Here is a 22610-nt window from a genome sequence, read left to right as displayed (position 1 = left end):
AGGTCTCTGAATGTCATAAAGCCCATGCCTTAATTGGAAAACCATGTTTGCCTTCTCTTTTGTGAAAAATTTCTCAAGTTAGAGACTTATAGACACAATGCAATGGATAAATAATACACTTGCAGGCATGCTCAACGCTATGTGGGCACGTTTCTGTGTGTGCCTGTGGCTCACGGCAACCTGTACTATTTCAAATTGAAGGCTGGTGTTCTTTTTTTTTTTTTTTTTAAAGGACTTTATGTATCTTTTTATTTTATTTTATTTATGATAGTCATAGAGAGAGAGAGGCAGAGACACAGGCAGAGGGAGAAGCAGGCTCCATGCACCGGGAGCCCGACGTGGGATTCGATCCCGGGTCTCCAGGATCGCGCCCTGGGCCAAAGGCAGGCGCCAAACCGCTGCGCCACCCAGGGATCCCGAAGGCTGGTGTTCTTAAAAGGGAGAAATAGGAATAAAAGCAGTATTTGGAAAAACAAATCAAAAGAAGAAGGCTCAGCAAAATAAAGTGAAAAGAAGAATTAGCTTAGTGCGGAAGACAGCTGAGACTTAGAGCCAGACAGGCCTGGGGTGGAACCTCAGCTCTGCCATTGGTCAGCTGTGTGTCTTTGGGTGAGCCTGTTAACATCTCTAATCTTCAGTCTGATCTCTAGAAGCACAACTAACTATACTCCTTCGGAAGGCAATTGTGAGAATCAGGGAAGATGTGTTTAAAGAAGGTACTCATAAATAACAGCTGCTGCTAAAATTATGAATAGGCTATTCAACTGACTTTTCAAGTTAGGAAACATTAAAATCATTGTTTCCCTTGAAAATGAAAAAAAAAATCACTTAATTGTAAGCCAAAAGCTCACATTCCGAAGGTCATGGTTTGAGGGTGGGGGAGGAGTTGGGAGAGTGCCTGGGGGCTGAGTTGTTAAGTGTCTGACTCTTGGTTTCAGCTCAGGTCAGATCTCAGGGTCCTGGGATCAAGCCCAAGTAGGTCTCAGTGCTCAATGTGGAGTTTGCCTGTCCCTCTTCTTCTGCTCCACACCGCACCCCATGTGCTCACTCTCAAATAAATAAATAAAATTTAAAAAATATATATTAAGGAGGTGGGGCTGGTAAGATGAGGCTCCTCCTCCCCATGGCAAAGGGCCATCTCCCTAGCTGTGTTAGGGAACTGACAAGCTTACAGCAGGTACAGAAGCTTGACCTGTTTCAGTATGAAACACTTTGAGCCAAATGTTTCAGTGTTTAAATGACAACACTGGTGGTGCACAACAAATCTAATGCCATCTGACTTTTGTCTGCCAACCATCTAGGCAGGGGTCATGCAGAAATCCCCTTCCAACTGCTGTCCAAAGCTGAACTTTGTCAGAAGTGTAAAGCAATGTATCTTTGAATAAATTTATGAGAAAACCATACACAAATTGATTTATGACATCTCGCATAGCAGGTACTTAATAAATATAGAGGTGATGATGAGGTAGAAAATATGAAACAAAAGGCCTTACGAACGTGGAAATATCCATAACCAATCTCTCCTAAAATAAAGGATTACAGGCATATTATTCTGAGATTGGAGATTTTATCAATAGCTTCACATACCATTTGTTTGATAGGACACTAAGTTAAAGCCTACTTAGCATCTTTACATTAGTAGCTCATCAGGAATTAAACAGTCTTTAGAAAGAATCTGAAAGTAAAAAAAGAAAAGCTTAAAAAATTAAGAGTGGTTATTTCATTCTATCTCCTTTCATACTTCTTGAATAAATGTTGTCTTATGATTATGAGGCCACAAGTCAACAAGTGAACTGCTATACAGCGGCTTGCTCCTGAGTTAAACTAATCCTTCCATTGTGGACTGTGCTCCCATTGACATTAATTAGAAGCTCCAATGTTGGAGAGGAAGCTTAGTTCAATCTACCCACCCTCCTAGCAACCACTCTTCCCCAGCATTCATCCCAAATTGGCTGAGGCACACCATGCTCAACACTAGAACCTTCCAAAATATTTCACAAGAGTCTTCCTCTGCTATCTTTTGTTCAGCCTAACAGTCTTCTAAAGGATTTAAAAAATGATCCCTGTTCTTTGTCTCACTGACCTCAAGAAGCATCTGTTATCACTGGAAACAATACAAATGTGGACAAGCAACTCTTAACAAAATAATAGGGAAAGCAGTTATCCCATTTTCTAAGGTAATTAGTATTTTACTAAAATGTTTAAATATGGCCTGTCTACACTTCGATATTTTTCCTGTTTTCAATAATAAGAATAGAAACATTTGTTAAATAAGCTCAAGAATGGTCTGGGGTCAGGCAGGTTCAGATGCCCAGGCAGAAGAGCCATGACACCTGGCTTCGAGAAGGGATCCCACGGATGGGCAGGTATGGGAGAAAGAAGTTTACAGGTCACAGTGACTTTCAGAGTTACACTGAAAACCTATCCCATAATCATCTTATATATATCCTTTTTGGAAAAACAGAACAAAACAAAAGCATTTTCTCCTCATGAATTTTTGTATGAGTGCAACCATCTGATGGCGTATTTGACTTTTAGCCCAAGCTTATAAGCATTTCATGATTCTTTTAGAAATGTTCATCCCTGAAATGTTTATATTTAGTATATTATCCTTAAATTGTGTTATAAAATGCCCAGTTATGAAATATATACCAAATGTTCTTTTTAATCACCTCAAGCTCTAAATGAAGAAAATTTGTTTGGCATTAGATAAATATCTTGAGGGATCCCTGGGTGGTTGCAGCGGTTTGGCGCCTGCCTTTGGCCCAGGGTGCAATCCTGGAGATCCAGGATCGAATCCCACATCGGGCTCCCGGTGCATGGAGCCTGCTTCTCCCTCTGCCTGTGTCTCTGTCTCTCTCTCTCCCTCTCTGTGACTATCATAAATAATAAAAAAAAAATAAATATCTTGAATGCAGGATAGGCAGGAACACCTTGAAATAATGCTTAACTAATCACAAAGCAACTCTTCCACAATAGATGGACGAACCACTAATTAGATGAAGGGAAATAAAACTGTCACGGTAGGATAAAAGGATAAAGAGAAATAAGCAGTAATTACTGTTTTATCATCAGAGAAAGTCGTATCAAACATGGCTCAGTAAAAAGAAGGAAAAAAACCCACAGCTCTATACGTAAATACTAGCACTCATTAAATTAGTACTTGGAGCTAAACACAACTCAGAGATGATAATGACATCTCAAAAAGTACATGCAAGAAAGGGAAAAAAACGGACCATAATAACTGAGTAAGGGTGCTTTATTCAGGGCACACAACCCACCCAAGAGTAACTTTACATGATGATTTCTGTAAACTGCTTCAACATTTCCAAGCCAAGTCTTCCAAACAGCTGCTTAGTAAAGACTGGGGAAGGACTACCAGAGTACATTATTCTTTTCAAGGCTTAACTGATACAGTGAAGTTCATTAAATAATATGTAAATGATGCCAACAAGTGTAATGAGTTATATTTTATAGTTTGGGGCAACTTACATTCTGTGGCTGGGAATGATCTTGTGCCCTTCTCTGAACCAAGTCACTTGTGGCCTCGGGCAGCTGGTGATGGGCAGTAAGTTGAGCACCGCTGCATGTCCTTGAGACACTGTTTTCCTCTGGTCTGTATCCATGAAATTTCCCATATCTGCAGAGAAAAATCAGACTTTTTAAGTTCTAGAAAACTTTTTTTTTTGGGGGGAAGGGTCAAAGATGTAAATAACTATATATTACAGCAAAGTCACTGATATTGCTATAATTAAGCAATAAGATGAGAGACTGAGTGGTAATGCTGATGAATGCAGATCAACTGGTGAAGTGAAGCATGAGACAGAGCCATGTGCCTCCAAAGTGCCCACGAAATGCATTAATCAGCAGAACTTCATGGTCTTTGTGTCGCTGCAACAATACAATGAAACGTTTGCAACTGATCTTAATATTGGAATAAACAGTGGAAAGGGATCCACCACAAAGACTGTGAAGCACTGTTGGCTATCACCCCACTCCCCAGGGTCTCAAGCTAGTTCCACTCAGGCAGCCATGGTCCCCCTGTTCAATTTTTTTTTAAATTTGGGGCAAGCAGTCTTTGTTCCAGTTCCTGTGGTACTGGTTAACAGCATTCTTAAAAAATGAGGGTTCCCAGGAAAAAACCCAGTCATTAGAATGTAGGTATAAGAAGCCAATTGTAAATTGATTTGTAACATTCGAGCCTTTCAAAAACTGTCTTTGTTATGCTTAGATACAGATATATGTGTATACACACATACAGCATACATACTATGTCCTTGTCTCGAAGCATATAAATTTGGACAGTCCACAGAAAATCTCTATTATCCATGGATTTTTTATTCAAAGGAAATTATTTCCTATGTAATAAGCAGATTTAATATTCTAGGAAAGAGATGAAACTAATGAAACATTAGGAAAACAGTCACGTTTATTTTCAAAGTAAAACTTATTATCAAAAAGGAGAAAAGAGAGATAAGAGAAAATCTAAGAGCCAGAGATAAATGATAGAAACAAGAGTATAAATAATTAACCAAAAGAAGCCCAAAATTTAATATTACATAATAGAATTTAATACATTATAATAAATTCCAAACTGCTAACCTATTCAAATATGTTTGGGGTATTGATCTGAACTTTGCATTTATTATGTTTTCAATTATTCAATTGAGTAGAAGTTCTAAATTATTCTGCAGAAAGATTTAGCTGAGTGACTTCACACTTTAGAAAAGTTAAGCCTTCCTAATTAAAAACATAACTAAACATGTACAGCATTAGCACCTCACTTGGTCATTAGTAATTACAGAATAGGAGAGTAACGAGCAATTATTTTATTCGCTATAATAAGGCTGAAAACTATAGGCCTTACCTGTGGTCAAAAAACAAATAAGAAAATATTGTCATCGTTGGTTGGCAGGCCAATTTAGGAGCTCTCTAGAGTTCTCTCAAATCTGTCATAACTTTTTTTTTTTAAAGATTTTATTTATTTATTCATGAGAGACACACACACAGAGAGAGAGAGGCAGAGACGCAGGCAGAGGGAGAAGCAGGCTCCATGCAGGGAGCCTGACATGGGACTCGATCCCGGGTCTCCAGGATCACACCCTGGGCTGAAGGCGGCGCTAAACTGCTGAGCTACCCGGGCCGCCCTTGACGTAACTTAAAGCTTCATTACACTTTCTGCTTTCTTTTAAATGAGGAGACATTTTAGTAGTAAATTCAAAATGTAATAAAGCAGATAGACCATTTTAGATGGACCCGACTCTTCACAGATTTTGGACTACAAAAGTACTAAGTAAGTACTTTGCATCAGTCAGCTCATCTCTCCAATTCCTCCTGAACATGACATCAAATGCAAAGTCCTTGCATTCTGGTGTCTCCTCCAGTTACTTTTACTCCAAAATGGGTCTGCCCCACAGAGAATTCATCAAGTCAGTAACAGTAATACTGTCTGGGATGTTATTATGTACTTTTTTAATTGTGTGGCTAAAGGATTTCTAAACAATTTCCTGGAAAGAACTGGTTATGAACTGATAAAACTTAATCTAACTGGGTTTAATTTTTTATTTGAAAAACACATGAACCTGAGTATCATAAATGCTAAGAGCAGCTGATCATAAAGCAGAAGGCATCTAGTTAATTTTTTTGTTTTCTCTCCTGCACAGGGCCTGACAAAGTTCCTTACTGAGTGGCCAGGAGTGGCATTTACCTCATTAGCCTGGTCACCATCGGAACAGCCTTACTGGCTGTTTATCTCCCAACAACTTTAGCAATTATTCTATTCCCAATAGAATCCAAGACAGAATCTCAATTCCTACAATGGTTAAAAGTGATTTTGATCAACATTGTCCACAGACATTTTGTTTCTGTTATTCATCATATGGAGACTTTTCCAATGCACACATACATGCGACTTGAACTTCTGATCTTCTCTGCAAGAGAGCTCCCATCCTGTTCCGCACCACACAGCGGTAAAACCCAGCATCAAGCCTCTGTAAAGACGGGATAATATACCTGCCAAATACCAAAAAGAAATATTAATGGTTCTATATCCAGAGAAGTTCTAGCATCACAAGTGCTCAACAAATATTTTATTTTTGGTAAACTAATGTTTATCCAGTCCTTCTCTGTAATCAACACACCTCAACTGCAATTTATCTGGGAGATTACATAATAGCTGTCTGTCTCCCCAACTAGGCTGTCAAGAGTACATGAAGCTAGGTTCTAGACCTGCCTTGTTCATCACTATGCCTCTGGCAACCAGTACACTGCCATGCATGTAGTGGATAACACTCACAACGAGATGAATAAAAACAAATATTAAATAGCTATAGGTCATTATCTATAGCTAAACTTAAACTAGACCTTTCAGCTACAAGTGTGTATAATTCTTTCTCTCAGAATGTAAGTTATTTCTAGAACTGGCAACAACCTTTACATCATAATGTGTTGTGTCACTCTACCTAAAAATTCAAACAATGTTTACAGGATGAGATACAGGTGTCATCAAAGCAAAGAGAGCAGGAGCATCATGACACAGCTCCCCTCTGCACTTACTGCTGTAGACCTCCAACACAATTCATACACTTCCCTCACTTTTCCACATATGGCCCTGACATTAACTTTAAAAATGTTTTGGGTAACTGAAAGGTGATTTCATAGGTATTTTCTATTGCTGTGACTTTAAGTAATCACATCCTTCAGATCAATGCCTTTCTAAAAACTTCAGTAACATTTTATAGAAGGAAAAAAGTAGAGGATACAGTTTCCATAAAAGCTCTGTTTTACAGGTTTACTGTTAGTTTTATAACTTAGGATATTTTGATATCCATAAGCAAGTACAATTTATAACCAAGGACCACTTGAAGTGAGTTTTATAGCCCCAGAGCCCAAGTCTTTTACAATACCTAAGAAAATACATTAATTGGTTTCTAGGCCACGTTCACAAACACACAAGAATAAGGCTGCATCCTGGATACTTTTCACAAATAGGAAGTTGCCTACCACAAGAAAGAAAAGGGAAGCTAACATCCAATCTAATGGTAGCCTATTTCCTGAAAAAGAGAAAACTCAGTGATGCTATCCTTTATTACAAAGATGTTAATAGTTATCTTCAACTTAAATATACTTCTCACAAAGGATAATCAGAGAAACTTCTAAAAATTAGGTATGTATGGTATGCTTTATTGGCTCAGTTCCTAAGCATAGCTTGAAATTGCTTATATTCAACTGATTGCTCATCTTCAAGTATGTCCAATTAACCTGAAAAAGGAACTTAAAGGCATAATTTTTAGTGAATAAAACATTTGGACAATATAGGTAATTTAGCACTAAGCAAATATTAATCAAAGTATGTTTTCCCTCTGATAACCATCTTGATATTCCCATGACAAGATTAATAAAATCCTTTATGAAAAAATATTGCTGAGTTTTAATCTTCAAAATTTTATTCTGAGGAATGGCTCATCTCAAACAAAAAATTAATTAGTGTGGATAATAAGAATAGTATCAAATTGAACACAAAGAGTCAATGCCATTTATTTAAATTACAAATCAAGACTAGAAGGATGAGCAGCTCTGTCACATACTATGATCATAATAAGGAGGAGTTTTGAGATTAAGTTATAGTCAACAAAACTTTTTGAAGATGAAATTACACAAGTTATGGGAGTACATATTTGAGAAACTACATGAACAGTTTCATCATTGCAACATTTCCATATTTATATAATTGTTATCCATTCCATTTCCCTTTTTTTGTAGTATCCTAAATAGATTTTAAATTCTTATGAATTTCTATAGTAATCTTATGTACTAATGCACAAAAATAGCAGTGTTTTCAAACCACAGGGAGGAGCAGATACAAAATTGAATATTAGGCATATGCTGTTTTGTACCATCTCTTTAGTCTAATGTCTCACCAGGGAAAAAATATACAGAAAAGTTGCAAAGTACTCCACCTATTACAGGAATTCCTACACAAATTATGTTCACCTAACAGATGGGAATATTCACTGCAAGCCTATTGTTTATAAACACACATTTTTAAGCAGAAAAAGTTTCCTGGCTCTTTATAAGAAAGTATGATAAAATCTTAGTACCATATGCCACTAAAATATAGAAAATGCCTGCTCCTATTTCAAATAAACACAGCAGGGAATGTTTTTATTCACTGTATAAAAGCAGAATTCTACTAGACAAACAGAACATTTTCCAGGGCTAGTTCATTATCAGGAACAGCAAATTAAAGAAAATCAAACACAAAATCACAGCAAAACCAAGAGTTTTAATGTCCATTTCTGCTAAGTAGGACAATACCTCAGTTCTGAATTGCCTCTCAGATGAGCCACAAGAACCACCCCAGAGTTTCCATAGCAAGCAACTCTAGCTCCATTTCAGTCCATAAACAACTGCTTGACTAGCCTTGCCTGAAGTGAACATTTGACATTTTTTTGTCTGTCTGAGGTCTACAACTATTTTTCTGTGTTCTGAGATTTTTTTACTTGGTGAGTCTCAGTGGAGGCAGACTCCTGGACACAGGATGAGACAATACATGACCACTGGCCACATGTAGTCTGGATTTTTAAAACTGAGGCTGGTGATGCACAGGAATAGGACTTAAAGGAGACAGAAGTGGTGCCACGGTACAGCGGAGCCTGTAACCAGGGGAGCACTGTGGTATCTACTGCCAGTCAGGGCAGTGGCTCAAACAGCAGCATCCAGGCTCCAGGTGAACTAGTGCAGGACTCTTGCAGGACTGGCTCTTGGGCTGATGTGGCTCTAGCTGCCTCATCTCACTCCCTTCCCAGTGCCCAGCCTGCCTGGTGATTGATTCTAACAGCAACCCAAAGTCCATGCAATAACTTCCTGTTCCATTTCAATAAGAGTTTGTTTCTGTGGCTTGTCCTAGAAGTCCCCAAATATCTACACTACAGGACAAAGCCAAAGTAATTTCAGTTGAAACTTCTGAAGTTACTAGGCACTTACCATGATCACAGGAAAAACTTAAATAATGCCTCTTTGAATCCTCTCTCTTTAAAAAATCATGGCTTCCTGGTAAACCAGTAAGAATCATTAGGTGATTAACAGTCCCTCCAAAACTGGGATAAATTAACCTGTTATGACTTTTACTGAACATAAAACACTAAAATTTTAGAAAATATCTGACACTATACTGCTTGCTTGCAGACAAGCTACTATGGAGCAGTTCTTCTAGCAACAATAATATAGTATGACTGAGGACACAGGTCTACAAAGACCTACTCTGGTTCTGAATAATGAAGGCACATCTTCAATTCTTCCTCTCAGGTCAGGCAATATAATTCACAAGAGAGAATTTTCATGCTCATTAAAATTAGATCTAAAGCTTTTTCTTTTTCTTTGAATGGGGGGTCCACATCCATTATATGCCATTCCAGGTAAGACTATTCCCCGTATCTTCAAACCTTTTATGCTGGTATAAAAATATCTATTTTGCATGAAAACAAACAACTAAGTTCTATTATAAATTTTCATATCTTGGCCCAAAGCCCAATCTTATATTCACAGTGAAAAAAAATGGTTAAGGAAAAAAACAAAACAAAACAAAACCTGGTAAGCCATTTATACTCTTGGAACTAATTTGATTCTTCTTTTGGAGATGTGAGGAGAAATAATTAGGCTTTCAATTTTATTTTTATGTTTCCTTTTATAAGTAAGTTTCCTATTTTTATAAGTACATGAAATTAAAAATAATAGTCAAAAGTGGGATCAATCTATAACTTTTTTCAAAAGTAAAATACTGAAAAGTCCAGACAGAAACATGTTAAGAAAAAGATTAAAGGACCCAGAGCCTTAAGCAGTGTGGGACTATAAGGGATTCTACTTATTTTAGCCAAAATGTGCAATACTAGTTCATCTGAACCAAAGTACAACTGCTGGGCAGTTCAAAGAGGACAGAATCAATGAAGAGTTAACCAGCAGAAGAGTGACTATAAAACAAGTCAGGAAAACTGAAGCCAAACAACTTGGGGAACTAAGCCCCTTGTGGGAAGACCCAGGCAGGAATCACACTTAGTTTAATGGGATGATAAGAAACCAATTGGTTACATGTCATCTAACAAAAACAGTTCTCAATTAAATAGACCTTTCCTCCTGATGAGTAGGGGGAGACCAGATTAAAAACAAAACACAAGTAGAGGAGTTTTTCCCATTGTTTAGCCAAGAAGCATAATTACATGCTTTGTCTCTGGGTCTTAAGATTTTTAAATACTGATCTTGTATCCTTCTAAGGATACACTGCTAAGTCCATATATTAGTTTTAGCAGCTTTTTAATAGATAATGTCACATTTTCTACGTAGATGATCATGTCACCTTCAAAAAAAGATATTTTTATGTCTTCTCTTAAAATCAAGATGCCTTTTATTTCTCTTGTATTTGTTTTCCTCATTGCACTGGCCAGTAAATCTGCTCTTGGGATCTGCAGAGCTTCCTGCACTGGTGGGTTTGTAGTTTTCATCAAATATAGAACATTTTCAATATTATTCTTTCAAATATTTTTCTGCCCCTGCCTTCTTTGGAATTCCAATCACACATACATTAGGCTGGCTGAAGCTGTCCTCTAACATGTTAATGCTCATTTCATTGTGTTTGATTCCTTTTTTTTTTTTTTCTCTATCTGCCTTTCATTGTGGATAGTTCTATTGCTATAACTTTAAGTTTACTAACATTTTCTTTTGCAATGTCTAACTGATATCCCATCCAATGTGTTTTTCATCTCAGACATTATAGGTTTCATCCTCACAAGTTTGATTTCTGTCTTTTAATATCTTTCATGTATGTATTTGGCTTTGATCACTTGGAATATATTTATGATGTTTCGTTGTCTTCCTCTACTTTTAACATCTGTGTCAGCTTTGGCTTGATAGATTAATAGACTGTTTTTCTTGTCCTTATGAGTCATACTTTTCTTCCTCTTTATGTGCCTGATAATCTTTGATTCCATTCTAGACATTATAGATTTTATCCTGTTTGGTGATGGATATTGTTGTATTTCTATAAATACTCTTGAGTTTTGATCTCTGAGGCTTCAAAAATACTTGAAAGTCGTCTGACCCTTTCTGGTCTTATTTATAAAATCTTAGGCATGATCACAGTTGTATTTGGTCAAGGGTTAATAATTCCCACTACAAATCCAAGATAATTATGTATCCTCTATCCAATAACCCCATAAATTATGAGGTTTTTTGATATGCCTGTGAGAACAGCCCACTCCCACTCCCCAATGTGGTGAGCATGGTAAGTACTACCATCACTTCTGGGCAGTCCTCTCCTGGGCTTGGGGAATCTCCTCATGTGAATGTGCTGATGAATATCCTGCCTAATACTCAACATAGAACCTCTGCAGATCTCTAGTTCTCTCTCTCTCTCTGGTATTCTGCCTTGATCTCTCTGGATTCTCCAATCTCTTCAACTCAGGAGTCCTCCAGACACTTGTGCACCCCCGTGTCTGGGCCATCACCTAGAAATTCTTGCACAGCATTAAAGCTGTGGAAATCAGAGGGCCCACTGATTTTCTGTTTCTCTGGCATCACCACCTTTGGTTGGCTAATATCCAGTATCTTGAACACAACTGTTTCATATACTTTGCCTGGTATTGTGGTTTAGATTTCCTATCTAGGATTCTCTTTTATATCTCTTAGTGAGGTTTTCTACTTCATGTAGGTTCTTATAGAGGTTATTCCCAAGTATTTGATCATTTTCATTAATATTATGAATTTTCTCATCTTTTTATAAAACATAAGAAAAATTACTTCATAATTAACCATTTCTATTTTCTTATTGAAATAAAAAAAAGAATAATCATCTTTCAAACTTCTATTGTTAATACTGTCACATAAATTGAACCACAGAGATAGGCCATATAAGGAGATGGTAAGATTTTTAGCAGTTCACAGTATCCAATTATTTTTCCCATTAGAAAAATGAATATCATGCCTACCACTAAGAAATTATGAGCATACATATCTATTCATATATATATATATATATATATATACATATATATACACACACACACACACACATATACATACATATATATTTATTTCAAAGTAGAAAATAATTGAGGAACATTTTCTGGGGGGTTAAAAAAAAAAAGAGACAAATCTCCCCACAACAGCTATATAAGCTTGGTTTAATTGTTGAACTACTACAATTTTGCCAATACAGTCACCTGTGCCTAAATGTGAATACTAGCATCAATATGAAAAACATCTGAAAATCGCTGGTATTCATTGTGCAGTTTGCAACATATGCAGCAAAGGAAATGCTATTTTTGATCAAAGCTGGAAAAGCTGAGGTTATATTATGTGCCCTTTATAGGATTAGTATTTTCTACTGATACCAAAGTGGGGGTGGAAGAAGAGAGACTCAATTTCAGAGAGAAAACAGCTACCATTTTCATAAAGTAGCCATGTTTTTCAATTTGAGACTGAGAATGGTCTCATGAAGGTTAACATATGATAGCTGAAGGTGCTTATTGGAAGGAAGTAGATGAAAGAGTAATTTGAAAAAATAGCATGAGATTTTTGGACAGGTTTTATATCTAAAAAAAATGATGACAAAATACAATGGATCCCTGATAACCCATCTCAGTGTCTGAAGCCCTCAGTGAAAAGTATATAATTTATCACATCTACCCAAACCATTCTTGCTTTAGAATAACCCATTTCTTCTAAGTTTCTAGTGAAATGAGAATGAAGCATCTATCTCATTTTAATGGTCCCTATATGAAACACCCCTGCAATCTTACTTCAATGACCCACAATGCTTTGTCTTCCTGCGAATTATCCAGAGTGTGCTAAATTAACAGGTAAATCTGCTAGTGCAAAGAGCAATGCATAAAAAGCTCCATCTCCTTCCATATTTTAAAGTGGGCACCAAAATGGTTTTATCATAAATCTAAATAGTTGCATATGTAATAATGGCACAGTGTCTGCTATAGCATTTTTTTTTAAGATTTGTTCATTTATTTATTTATTTAAGAAAGAGAGCTGGGCAAGGGGGAGAGAGGAAACAATCTACAAGCAGACTTCCCACTGGACATGGAGCCCCAAATGGGACTGGATTCCAGGACCCCAAGGTCATGACCTGAGCCAAAACCAAGAGTCAGCCACTGAGCCACCAGGGCACCCCTGATTTAGCATTTAATTTTTTATTTTTATTTTTATTTTAAGATTTTATTTATTCATGAGAGACACAGAGAGAAGTAGAGACACAGGCAGAGGGAGAAGCAGGCTCCATGCAGGGAGCCCGATGTGGGACTTGATCCCAGATCCTGGGATCACACCCTGAGCCAAAGGCAGACGCTCAACCACTGAGCTACCCAAGGCGTCCCTGATTTAGCATTTTAATATAAAACTGTTACACTTGTTTTACATGTATCTAACAGAATCTAAATAACGGTTTGAAATCCACATTATTCATTTTTTATTAATGAAATCTTTAATTCTTCATATTGTTCCTTTTTACTCTTTGAACTTGAGCCGTAAATCTATTTACCCCATAGAATTTTATTCTAATGTAACATATTTCTTTGCCTGGAAGATACTTATTGATTATCCATCATACTTCTCTGAAGTAAAAATACACATATAATTGGCAACTTAAAAAGGATGTCCTTTGATCAAAAGATTCTAGGTGCTTAAAAAAATTCTGTATTATATGTTCATTGCAATTATTACACAATCAAAGCAACATAAATGTGTTAATTTTGTAATATAATTATTTAAAAATTTAGAAAGAAAATGTGACTCTTAATGACAGGAAAGTGGCTGTTTCTTTTCAATTACATTTCATTGAATGGGAATTATTTACCATTAGAATAAACAGAAATGGATAGAAATTAACAACAAAGGAAGGTATTGACCACATTTTTGTGATCATTTAAATATTCATTTAAATCTAATGAGTACATGGAAGAAGTAAATAAACAAGGGGAGAAGAGGCTGAAGCATAGCAGCAAGCAAAACACAGGAAAGTAATAAAATGGATATGATTTAGACTATCAAATAATCTTTTCTGCAAAAATTGATGAAAGTTACTTTTGAATAAATGTTGGAGAAAATATGAAGCCCTAACTTTACTCTCCTGCATGTTCCTTCTACATCAAGATAGAACACTAATCTGCTGGAAGTAAACAGCACTTTTTACCTCCTCCTCCCTAAGATCTGCAACTAAGAGCCTTACCAGGCTCTTCTCATTTCAGAGGGTGAAATACAGACAGACCGGGCTTCATAAAAGAATATTTCTCAACTTCATTTTTTTCTAACAAATCCTGAATATTCTACATCTACTCTGTGTAAATGGAAAACCCCCAGGGCGCCACTGTGAGTTTGCCACCTAAATAAAACAAGGTGCCTCTGCCTGCCATGGATCTATCTTGCACATGCTCTTTGCTTTGTTCTTATTACATGTTCCTTAAGGCACAACATATTCTTTAATAACAGTTGGATAATGGGAAAGGTGGGGTTGTTAACAAAAAATTGGTATAGCTCTTGTTGCCCACCTATGCAACATATCCGAATTTTTAAAAATGCAAAATTGGTCAAAATATCCCATTTCCATTGTCTTCCTTTCCCCTAAATGGACTATGTGAAAGGCAAACAGTTCTTCTGGGGTTGTTTAAAAGAGCCTAACATTTTGTTCAATCCAAATATCCTGAACTATGGACTTGTCCTGCAACCTTGAGATGCAGTTCCATAGGAAGACAAAGACAGGGAGAGTGAGCCTTCCTTCTGTGAACTAGGAAAAAGAATAGAAGGAGGGTGGGAAAAGAGAACCATAGGTGCCTACACAGAGACATTGTTCTTAGCTCAATCTCAGAAAACACATATTTGGAAACTGAACATCTAGAAAACAAATCCTTTTTCATTATCCATGCCCATGTTCCCCACTTTGAAGACCATTGTTGTGGATCACTCACTTCACTACTTTTTATAGGGAAGAACAACCTGGAGCCTTCTGAAACCTCATTCCTTTCATCCTGGGACATACAAAACATTATGTCATTTCATTTTTATGAGAATCCTTTGAGGTGGGTTTTATTACAACCATTTTACAATGAGAAAAGCAAGATCAAACTGGTTAGGTCGCTTGTCCAAAGTCAAACACAGAAGTTAAACAGAAATATCTAAATTCAAGGCACCTGCTGTTAGAGCCCATTACTCACATGTGTTCTCATTTCTAAACTTGCTTTTTGTTTTTTTCTTTCTTAGGCCCCTCCTACAAAACCAAGTCCTCTAACACCTCATTATAATAATATATAATGTCCACTAGGATTTATTAGATTGCGTGGGTCAGGAAATATACTGTTTTATCAGTAGAGCCTTTTAATGCTTACAACACCACAAATGAGGTATGATCATGCCCATTTTACAGATATTGGTGGCTTGCCTGAGATCACATTACTGACACTAATTGGTAGTCAGCTGGATTCAAACCTGGGTCTATTGATGTCAATATGCTCTTAACTATTATGATAAATTACTTCCACAACAGCAGACACTCTTACAGTATAGGCCTAATAATCAAAAAGGAGGTCACAAATTCTAGTGTCTACAAAGAGCAGATGGATAAGGGACCTGAGCATAGCAACTGTGTCTTTATGTGGTATGGGGACCAGAGTGCTAAGAAACAAAGAGGCTGTGCCCTTCCTAAACAGTAGCACAGGCCAGTGCCTGCTTCTCTGTGGGGCAGCATTGCCATGGCTAGTCAAGAGGGACCAGATTTATATGGAATTTATTTCTGACTAGTCAAGAGGGACCAGATTAATATGGAATCTTACAATTGTTACATGCTAGCAAGCAATTAAATATATTCTGTGTATGTATCTGTATCTATTTTCAACTTATTTTTTAAATCTATGCACACATACCACATTCTGGACAGGCTGGATGTCGTTCATGGACCATTCATATAACCTCTGACTTAAAAAAAATTATGGTTTATTTATTTAAGTAATCTCTACATCTGACATAGGGCTTGAACTGACAACCCTGAGATTAAGAGTCATGTGCTCTTCTAAAAGCCAGCGAGACGCTCCTAACTTCTGACTTTCAAGGTGAGTGATGGGCTAATGCCCCATGTTGAGAAGCCAGCCCATTACTCTATTTAAATTGACTGCCAGCCAATTCTCTTATTTCAATTCAGTTAAAGCATGACATTGCTGACTTGGGGACCTCTTGGACTTTTTAAGCAGTCACTAATTCTCTGTCCTACTTAGACCTACAGCATCTGTTATAATAATCCTCATACAGAAATGGAAGCTAATAGATTCAAACCAGAAAGATCTGAGCACTGCAGGGAGACAGGGAGGTTTGCAAGCTGGTGCTTCTGGTCCTGGGAGAAGCCACACCTCAGGTGTGACCTCACCTCGGCCTCCCCTCACCTCAGAGCTTGTTCTCTGCCCCCAGCACCATGCTTACTCCTGCACCCCACACCTAGCACATGCAGGAGTTGGTATACAGCTTTTTGGGGGGCTGTAATGAGAGGCTCTCCTCTTTCTCCCCTCCTCCCAGCTCCATCTTCTCCCATCCCTGACTCTAAAAGTTAGCCAGGTAAATTTTCTGTTGACTGCTCAGAGCTCCAAAAGCTACTGATTTAAAGATCCCTGTTTAAACATTCATGCTTGTTAAATACGAACAATACTGGTGGGCAGGGCTGTTGCCATAAGACAGCAAATTTATCATGCTAAAGCTATTATTTGCATTCCTCTGTAACTATAGCTTTTTTTAGTCTAGTAATTTCACTAACGGGCTTCCTTTTACAAATTTAATGATAGACTTCCTAGGTGTAAATACAATGTAGATCAGAATATTAAATCACATTGTAATTAATTCTATTCTTTTAATCCAAATGCATTAGAAATTCAATCAAATGTTTTCACCCTTTGTGCTATTGTGGCCAATAAGGCAAATATTCTAAACACATCAACCTGAAGTAGAATCTTATTTTCAAGCAATCAATTACTTATATTCGCTGGTATAGGTGGTGAGCTCACTGTCATTGTGCATCCACTTAAACTCCAAAGGCCAACTCCCTTCTGCAAGGCAAGTAAGAACAAGGCGGTTGCCTTCCAGGTGAATCTGGGGTAAGCCTGGCTCCGTTTTAAAATATGGCACAACATCATCTGAAATATTAAAAAAAGAAAGAAAGAAAGAAAAGTGAATGAAGTGCACATGAAAACACCATTCATCCAATTAGTCAATCACTCATTTAAACAGATCTAATTTTAAAAAGCATAAATGATGGCTACTTAACCCAATTAAGTAGCCATAATCCTTGACCCCTTAGGAGCATGTAATACCCTAGATGTTATTTCAGAAAGCCAAGAGCTCAATAGTCAGCACCATTTGAAAACATTTGACAAGTTTATCCAAGTTATTTCTATTTATGATTAATACCTGTTTAATAAAGGGGCATACTGGGCAATTTCTGGTTATGCAAGCCCTGGTTTTAACTAGGCATTATATTTTCAAAGTAATAGCCAACAGTCTATATGTAGGCTCTAAAGGAAATTTCTTCATATAATCTTCATCTGGTTAAAAAAAAGTAATTAGGATAAGCAAGACTAACATGCATACATAAATGACAGGAATCACCAGCTAGCTTCCATCTCACTCTCTCTCACACACACATATCCTGTCTCTTTAGGGCTTTCTGGTGGGCTATAAAACTGGAAACCTATGTGTATTTAAACAACAAAATCCTACACAGCAATGGGAATGTAACAACTATTGCCACACACGTCCTCAAAGATAAATATCAGACATATGTGGAATGAAAGAAGCCAGACAGAAAGACGTTTATAGCATATGCTTCCATCCAAAAGTTCATCAAAGTTAAAATCCAGGCAAAACCTATCTGTGGTGTTAGAAGTCAGGATAAATGTTACCTCTGGGGGATAGGAACAGTGTAAGGGTGTAACAAGGTGGCTTATGGTGAGCAGGCTAAGACCTATTTTTTGATGTGATTATATGGGGCACTTAGTAAAAATTCACAGAAATTATTCTATGTAAGATTTGTGCAATTTCTGTACATACACTTCCTGTTATGTTATGTTACAATTTCTGTACATAACTTACAATAGTTAAAAATATATAAACATGAACCTGGGGCACTTAGCTTGTAGTTTGGGCACCATTACTAATTTTCTACATGACTCTGCACTATAATAAACAGAGTTACGACTTCCCACTTTTCAAATACGATCCCCTGGCACAACTGCCTCATCTACTCCTCTCTCAGGCCCCTGAACCCTCTCTACTCCTACATAAACACTCTGGTCACACTCTAAGTTTGATGATTTCAAAGGGCTGAGCCCTTTCCTACATGGAGCCTTCCTGTGTGCTCCTTCCCAGCCCCCATGCACCCTCAGTTCTGTGTGAGCTGACTCGTTCTCATCCTTTCATCTGACAAAAATCTCTCCCCACCAACATGCCCCAACAAACCATGACATTTTTTTTTTAAACCATGACATTTGTTTCAGTCATGGCACTTATAAGATCTCGAAATTATAGTGATTGTGGATTACATCAATGCACTCTATGCCTTATTCTTGACCACTTCTGAATCCTAGCACCTAGAACAATGCCATAGGCAAAGTAGACACTGAATTAATATTTGCTGAATAAACAGAATAACAGCATAGATAACAGCAGTTGCTAGTATTCACTGAGTATTTACTATGCGCTAGAAACTAAGTGCTTTGTATGCACTACCTTATTTAATTTTCACAAACACCCTATGAGACAGATGCCATTATTATATTCCTTTTACAGATGTGTACAGGGAGACCCCACAGAACTAAGTAACTTGCTCAAGGCCACCCAGATAGTGAGTGGTGAAATCATCATTTAAAACTCAGATAATCTAAAAAACATTTAAGAATTTCAAAATAAAACTCAGATATCTGCTCCAGAATCCCTCATTTCTATATATTACGATTCTAAACGTCATGAGTTTATCATTAAGGAAATCTTCTCAAGAACCCATATCTTAACTTCAAATTTTGGATAAATTTGTGGAATTCCTAAACTGGCTCTTAAATTACTGTATTTTTAACAAATTAAGCATCAAAGAGCATATTAACAGTGCTAAAATTGAGACTGTATTTTTACATTACACTGTAGTGCATATAGCTGGTTTCCTTTGTACTTAATATATAGAATTTATTTTTTTCTTAAGATTTGAGAGAGAGCACATGTGCATGTGCTTTGGGAGAAGGCACAGAGGGAGACTCCATGCTGAATATGGACCCCAATGCTGAGCTCGATCATATGACCCCGAGATCATGATCCAAACTGAAATCAAGAGTCAGATGCTCAACCTACTGAGCAATGCAGATGCCACAATATATAGAATTTAAATCGTTGACCCTTGAACACAGAGGTTAATGGCACAAATCCCTCACACAGTCAAAATCCAAATAGAACTTTTGACTCCCCCGATACTTAACTACTAATAGCTTACTACTGACTGGAAACCTTACCAATAATTATAAAGTCAATTAACACATTTTGTATGTTATATGTATTATATACTGTAGTCTTACAATTATATACTGTAGTCTTACAAAATAAGCTAGAGAAAAGAGATGTTAAGACAATCATATGGAAGAGAAAATACACTTATTTGTGATACAAAAACCCACATATAAGTGGATCTACCTAGTTCAAACCCATGTTGTTCAAGGGCCAACTGTATAGAGTTTATTTTGCTATTGTTCTCATCACTGCATTTTATTACTATTATACTGATAATATTACCAATCTCTTACTAGTATTCATTCAAATAATTAAATGTTAAATTTCATTTGGGATAAGAGCCTATATAAAAATATTTATCCTACTAAGATGTCATGCAGAAGCTAAAACATCAGTAGGGGCCAAAAACTCAAGTATACCATGTGCAAAGGCCCTGTGGTGGTAGTGAACATGGTAAGTAACCCGAGAAGTACAAAAGACTGAAAAGCAATTCAAGGCACAGAGAAGACAGAGTGAATGGAGGCAGAGTGAACAAGGTCTAGGCCTTACATGGGGTTGTAGGCAAGGCAAACAAACATCCTTGTTTCCATGTCATTCCTGTGTGATTTTCAATGACACCACTCCACATTCAAAAGCGGCCTGTACGAATGATAAATTATACAGCCACCCTACTCATTGGCCTTGGTCAGAGTAGTGCCAGTGTTATGATGATAATGGTGATGAGCTATTATCATAGAAGGACAGCAGACAGCCTGTGAAGGGACTAGGCTGTCAAAAGCTCATCTGGCTGCACTACGGAAAAGGAATTAAGAGGAGCCAGAGCAGTAATCAGACCAGTTAGGGCTACTGTGGTGATCCAGGCAAATACTCTCAAAGGTGACTGTGGTTTGGGCCAAGACAATAGCAGTGGTTGTGGTGGTGGATAAAGATGGAGAGAAATGGGTGGCTAAAGATGGAGAGAAATGGGTGGCTTTCAAATAATATTTAGGTGGCAAAAAAAAAAATGAGTGATGGACTGAATATGGGACTGAGGGAGAGAGATGTCAGGAATGATTCTTAGCTTTCTGACTTGCAGGATCTTCTGTTCAATACACACACACTGATTCTGTTATTAGTGCTGGGAATAAGTCACAGTTGGTGTCCTGTAAGAGGTCTACTGTCTAGTTCTGATGCAGGTACAGAGATGGCGAAGTGTCAGGGACTGTGACTGAAAGACCAGGAGGGCAGTGGATCCTCCCAGCAAGCCAGGGTGCTGCTGCACACCACCTGCTCTGACGGTGCTGCGAGAGAGCATCAGTAGGCTGACTGCCAGCAGTGACAGAGTGTCCAATGTCCCTCTTTGCTACATGCATCAGTTGAAACTGGCCACTCTCATGGCCTCATAAGGCTGAACTGTGAGGACTGTAGCTTTGACCCCTGGGGTTGACTGAGCTGTATTCATGCCCAGCCGTTTGCACTATCCTTAACAATGGAGAGAGAATGGTCGCTTCATATGGCTCTAACATCCTACAATAAGGCATAAAAAATACATCTTTTGAAATAAAAAAGCTTCAAAATAGACATTCAAAAATGTGAATCTGGTTATATACTTGACAGAGCATCATCAATTTAATGTATTATACAACTGTTTTAACTGTAAATGATACTATAATTCAGTTTTTCCTAGAATTCATACTTTACTAAACATGCCTATCTATACTCTACAAATTATGCTGCATACTCTGATCTAGCAGGAAAAGAAATCTTCATAAAGAGTAGTTGGCAAGGAAATATCTTGTGATCCAAATGATCACAAAAGTGTGGTTAGCACAGACACTACCATTTATGATAGAGGGAAGGGAGGCAAATATGTGTCAGTGTTCTAGGATCTTAAGTGTGTAAGCTACAATCATTATACGAGTACTGTAATAAAGATTAGCCAGTGTGCAGAACAACAGGGTTATCTCTCTGAGCCTAGCACTATTTACCACTGAAATACATACAGGTGATGAAATTAAGAGAGCATAAAGGTTACAGAGCACAAAAGCTTTGGTGACATAAAAAGACATAGAAGGGTTGTTATTTAGGTCTACACAGACCCATACAAAAGTATGTGATCTTTATATACCTTAAATGAAACAGAGAACAGTCTGCAAAGATCCATAAAAACAAAAATGATGGAGTTACCTCTGGAATAAGATCATTGAACTCTGACCTGGGGAAGAGTTAATGGTCTACCTGGTGCTCACTGAAGTAGGGGTGTGTGTGTGTGCGTGTGTTTGTCTGTTTTCCTAAGTAGTGACTAATAGTTTTACCTTTCCTTGGGAAAAATGAGTAGATATTAAGTATGCTTCTGTGTCCTTACAATGAACACTGTAAGACCCTAGAATGCACTACCATGAAAAACCCTGATATTTCCATTTTCACATATTTTTAAATAGAAAATAAATCATTTATGAACAAGAGAGTCTCATCAGTCTGGATAACACAGATTTAAGAGCCATTCAAAGGAGATGAATGGATGTAATGTTCTCTCAAGATAACATCACCATTTTATGATGTAGAAGTCACTTCCCTAAATGTACTGTTAAGGTTCTGACATAATGTAAATGGATTTAACTTTACCTGTTGAATGTGGAGATAATCTTCTGCTCATCTACAAAGGGACCACAACCCATGTGCCACAGAAAAGATCATTTACTTCCGTGGGAAGGCAGGAGATAAGAAGCTCTGAAACAGAATCACGTCCTATGGTTCCAGGTTTTCCTACCATGAAGAAGGGGGAGCTTGCCATGGGCTTTAATTATCTGCTCCACAATGGAAAACCATGGATCTACCGTCAGAAACTCTCTCATGGGAGAACAGATAGAAATCAACTACTACTTGCCAAGTCCAACTTCAAGATCTGCTGTCACTCTGCCAACAAGAGACGTAAGCCAGCATAATAGTGATCAGTTCTGGGACCTCACATTTCTCCTCCACTTAAAGTGAAAATGAATACGAGAAATAATAACTTCCACATAGCAGAGGAGCCACATGCACCACAGGCAAAGGGGTTCTAAGGCAGCTGAACCCCACACATTCTGGTAAAGTGAGGATGAGTGCTA

At 37.5% G+C, this 22610-nt stretch overlaps 1 protein-coding gene across 1 annotated transcript in view; it reads right to left on the bottom strand.

Annotated features, from left to right (window-relative positions):
- Positions 1–22610, bottom strand: part of SDK1 (sidekick cell adhesion molecule 1) — a gene marked incomplete at its 5' end in the record, with an annotated part of 892328 nt that overhangs the window by 522368 nt on the left and 347350 nt on the right. The window contains 3 exons of the mRNA XM_055340442.1: positions 3493–3640; positions 5906–6012; positions 17009–17168. Of these exons, the coding sequence (XP_055196417.1) occupies positions 3493–3640; positions 5906–6012; positions 17009–17168 (415 nt within the window). The remainder of the gene's footprint in view (positions 1–3492; positions 3641–5905; positions 6013–17008; positions 17169–22610) is intronic.

Source organism: Nyctereutes procyonoides, unplaced genomic scaffold (assembly GCF_905146905.1).
Source record: "Nyctereutes procyonoides isolate TBG_1078 unplaced genomic scaffold, NYPRO_anot_genome, whole genome shotgun sequence".
NCBI classification, from domain to species: Eukaryota; Metazoa; Chordata; class Mammalia; order Carnivora; family Canidae; genus Nyctereutes; species Nyctereutes procyonoides.
The sequence above is the reverse complement of the archived record's forward strand: the minus strand, read 5'-3'. Positions and strand labels throughout refer to the sequence as shown.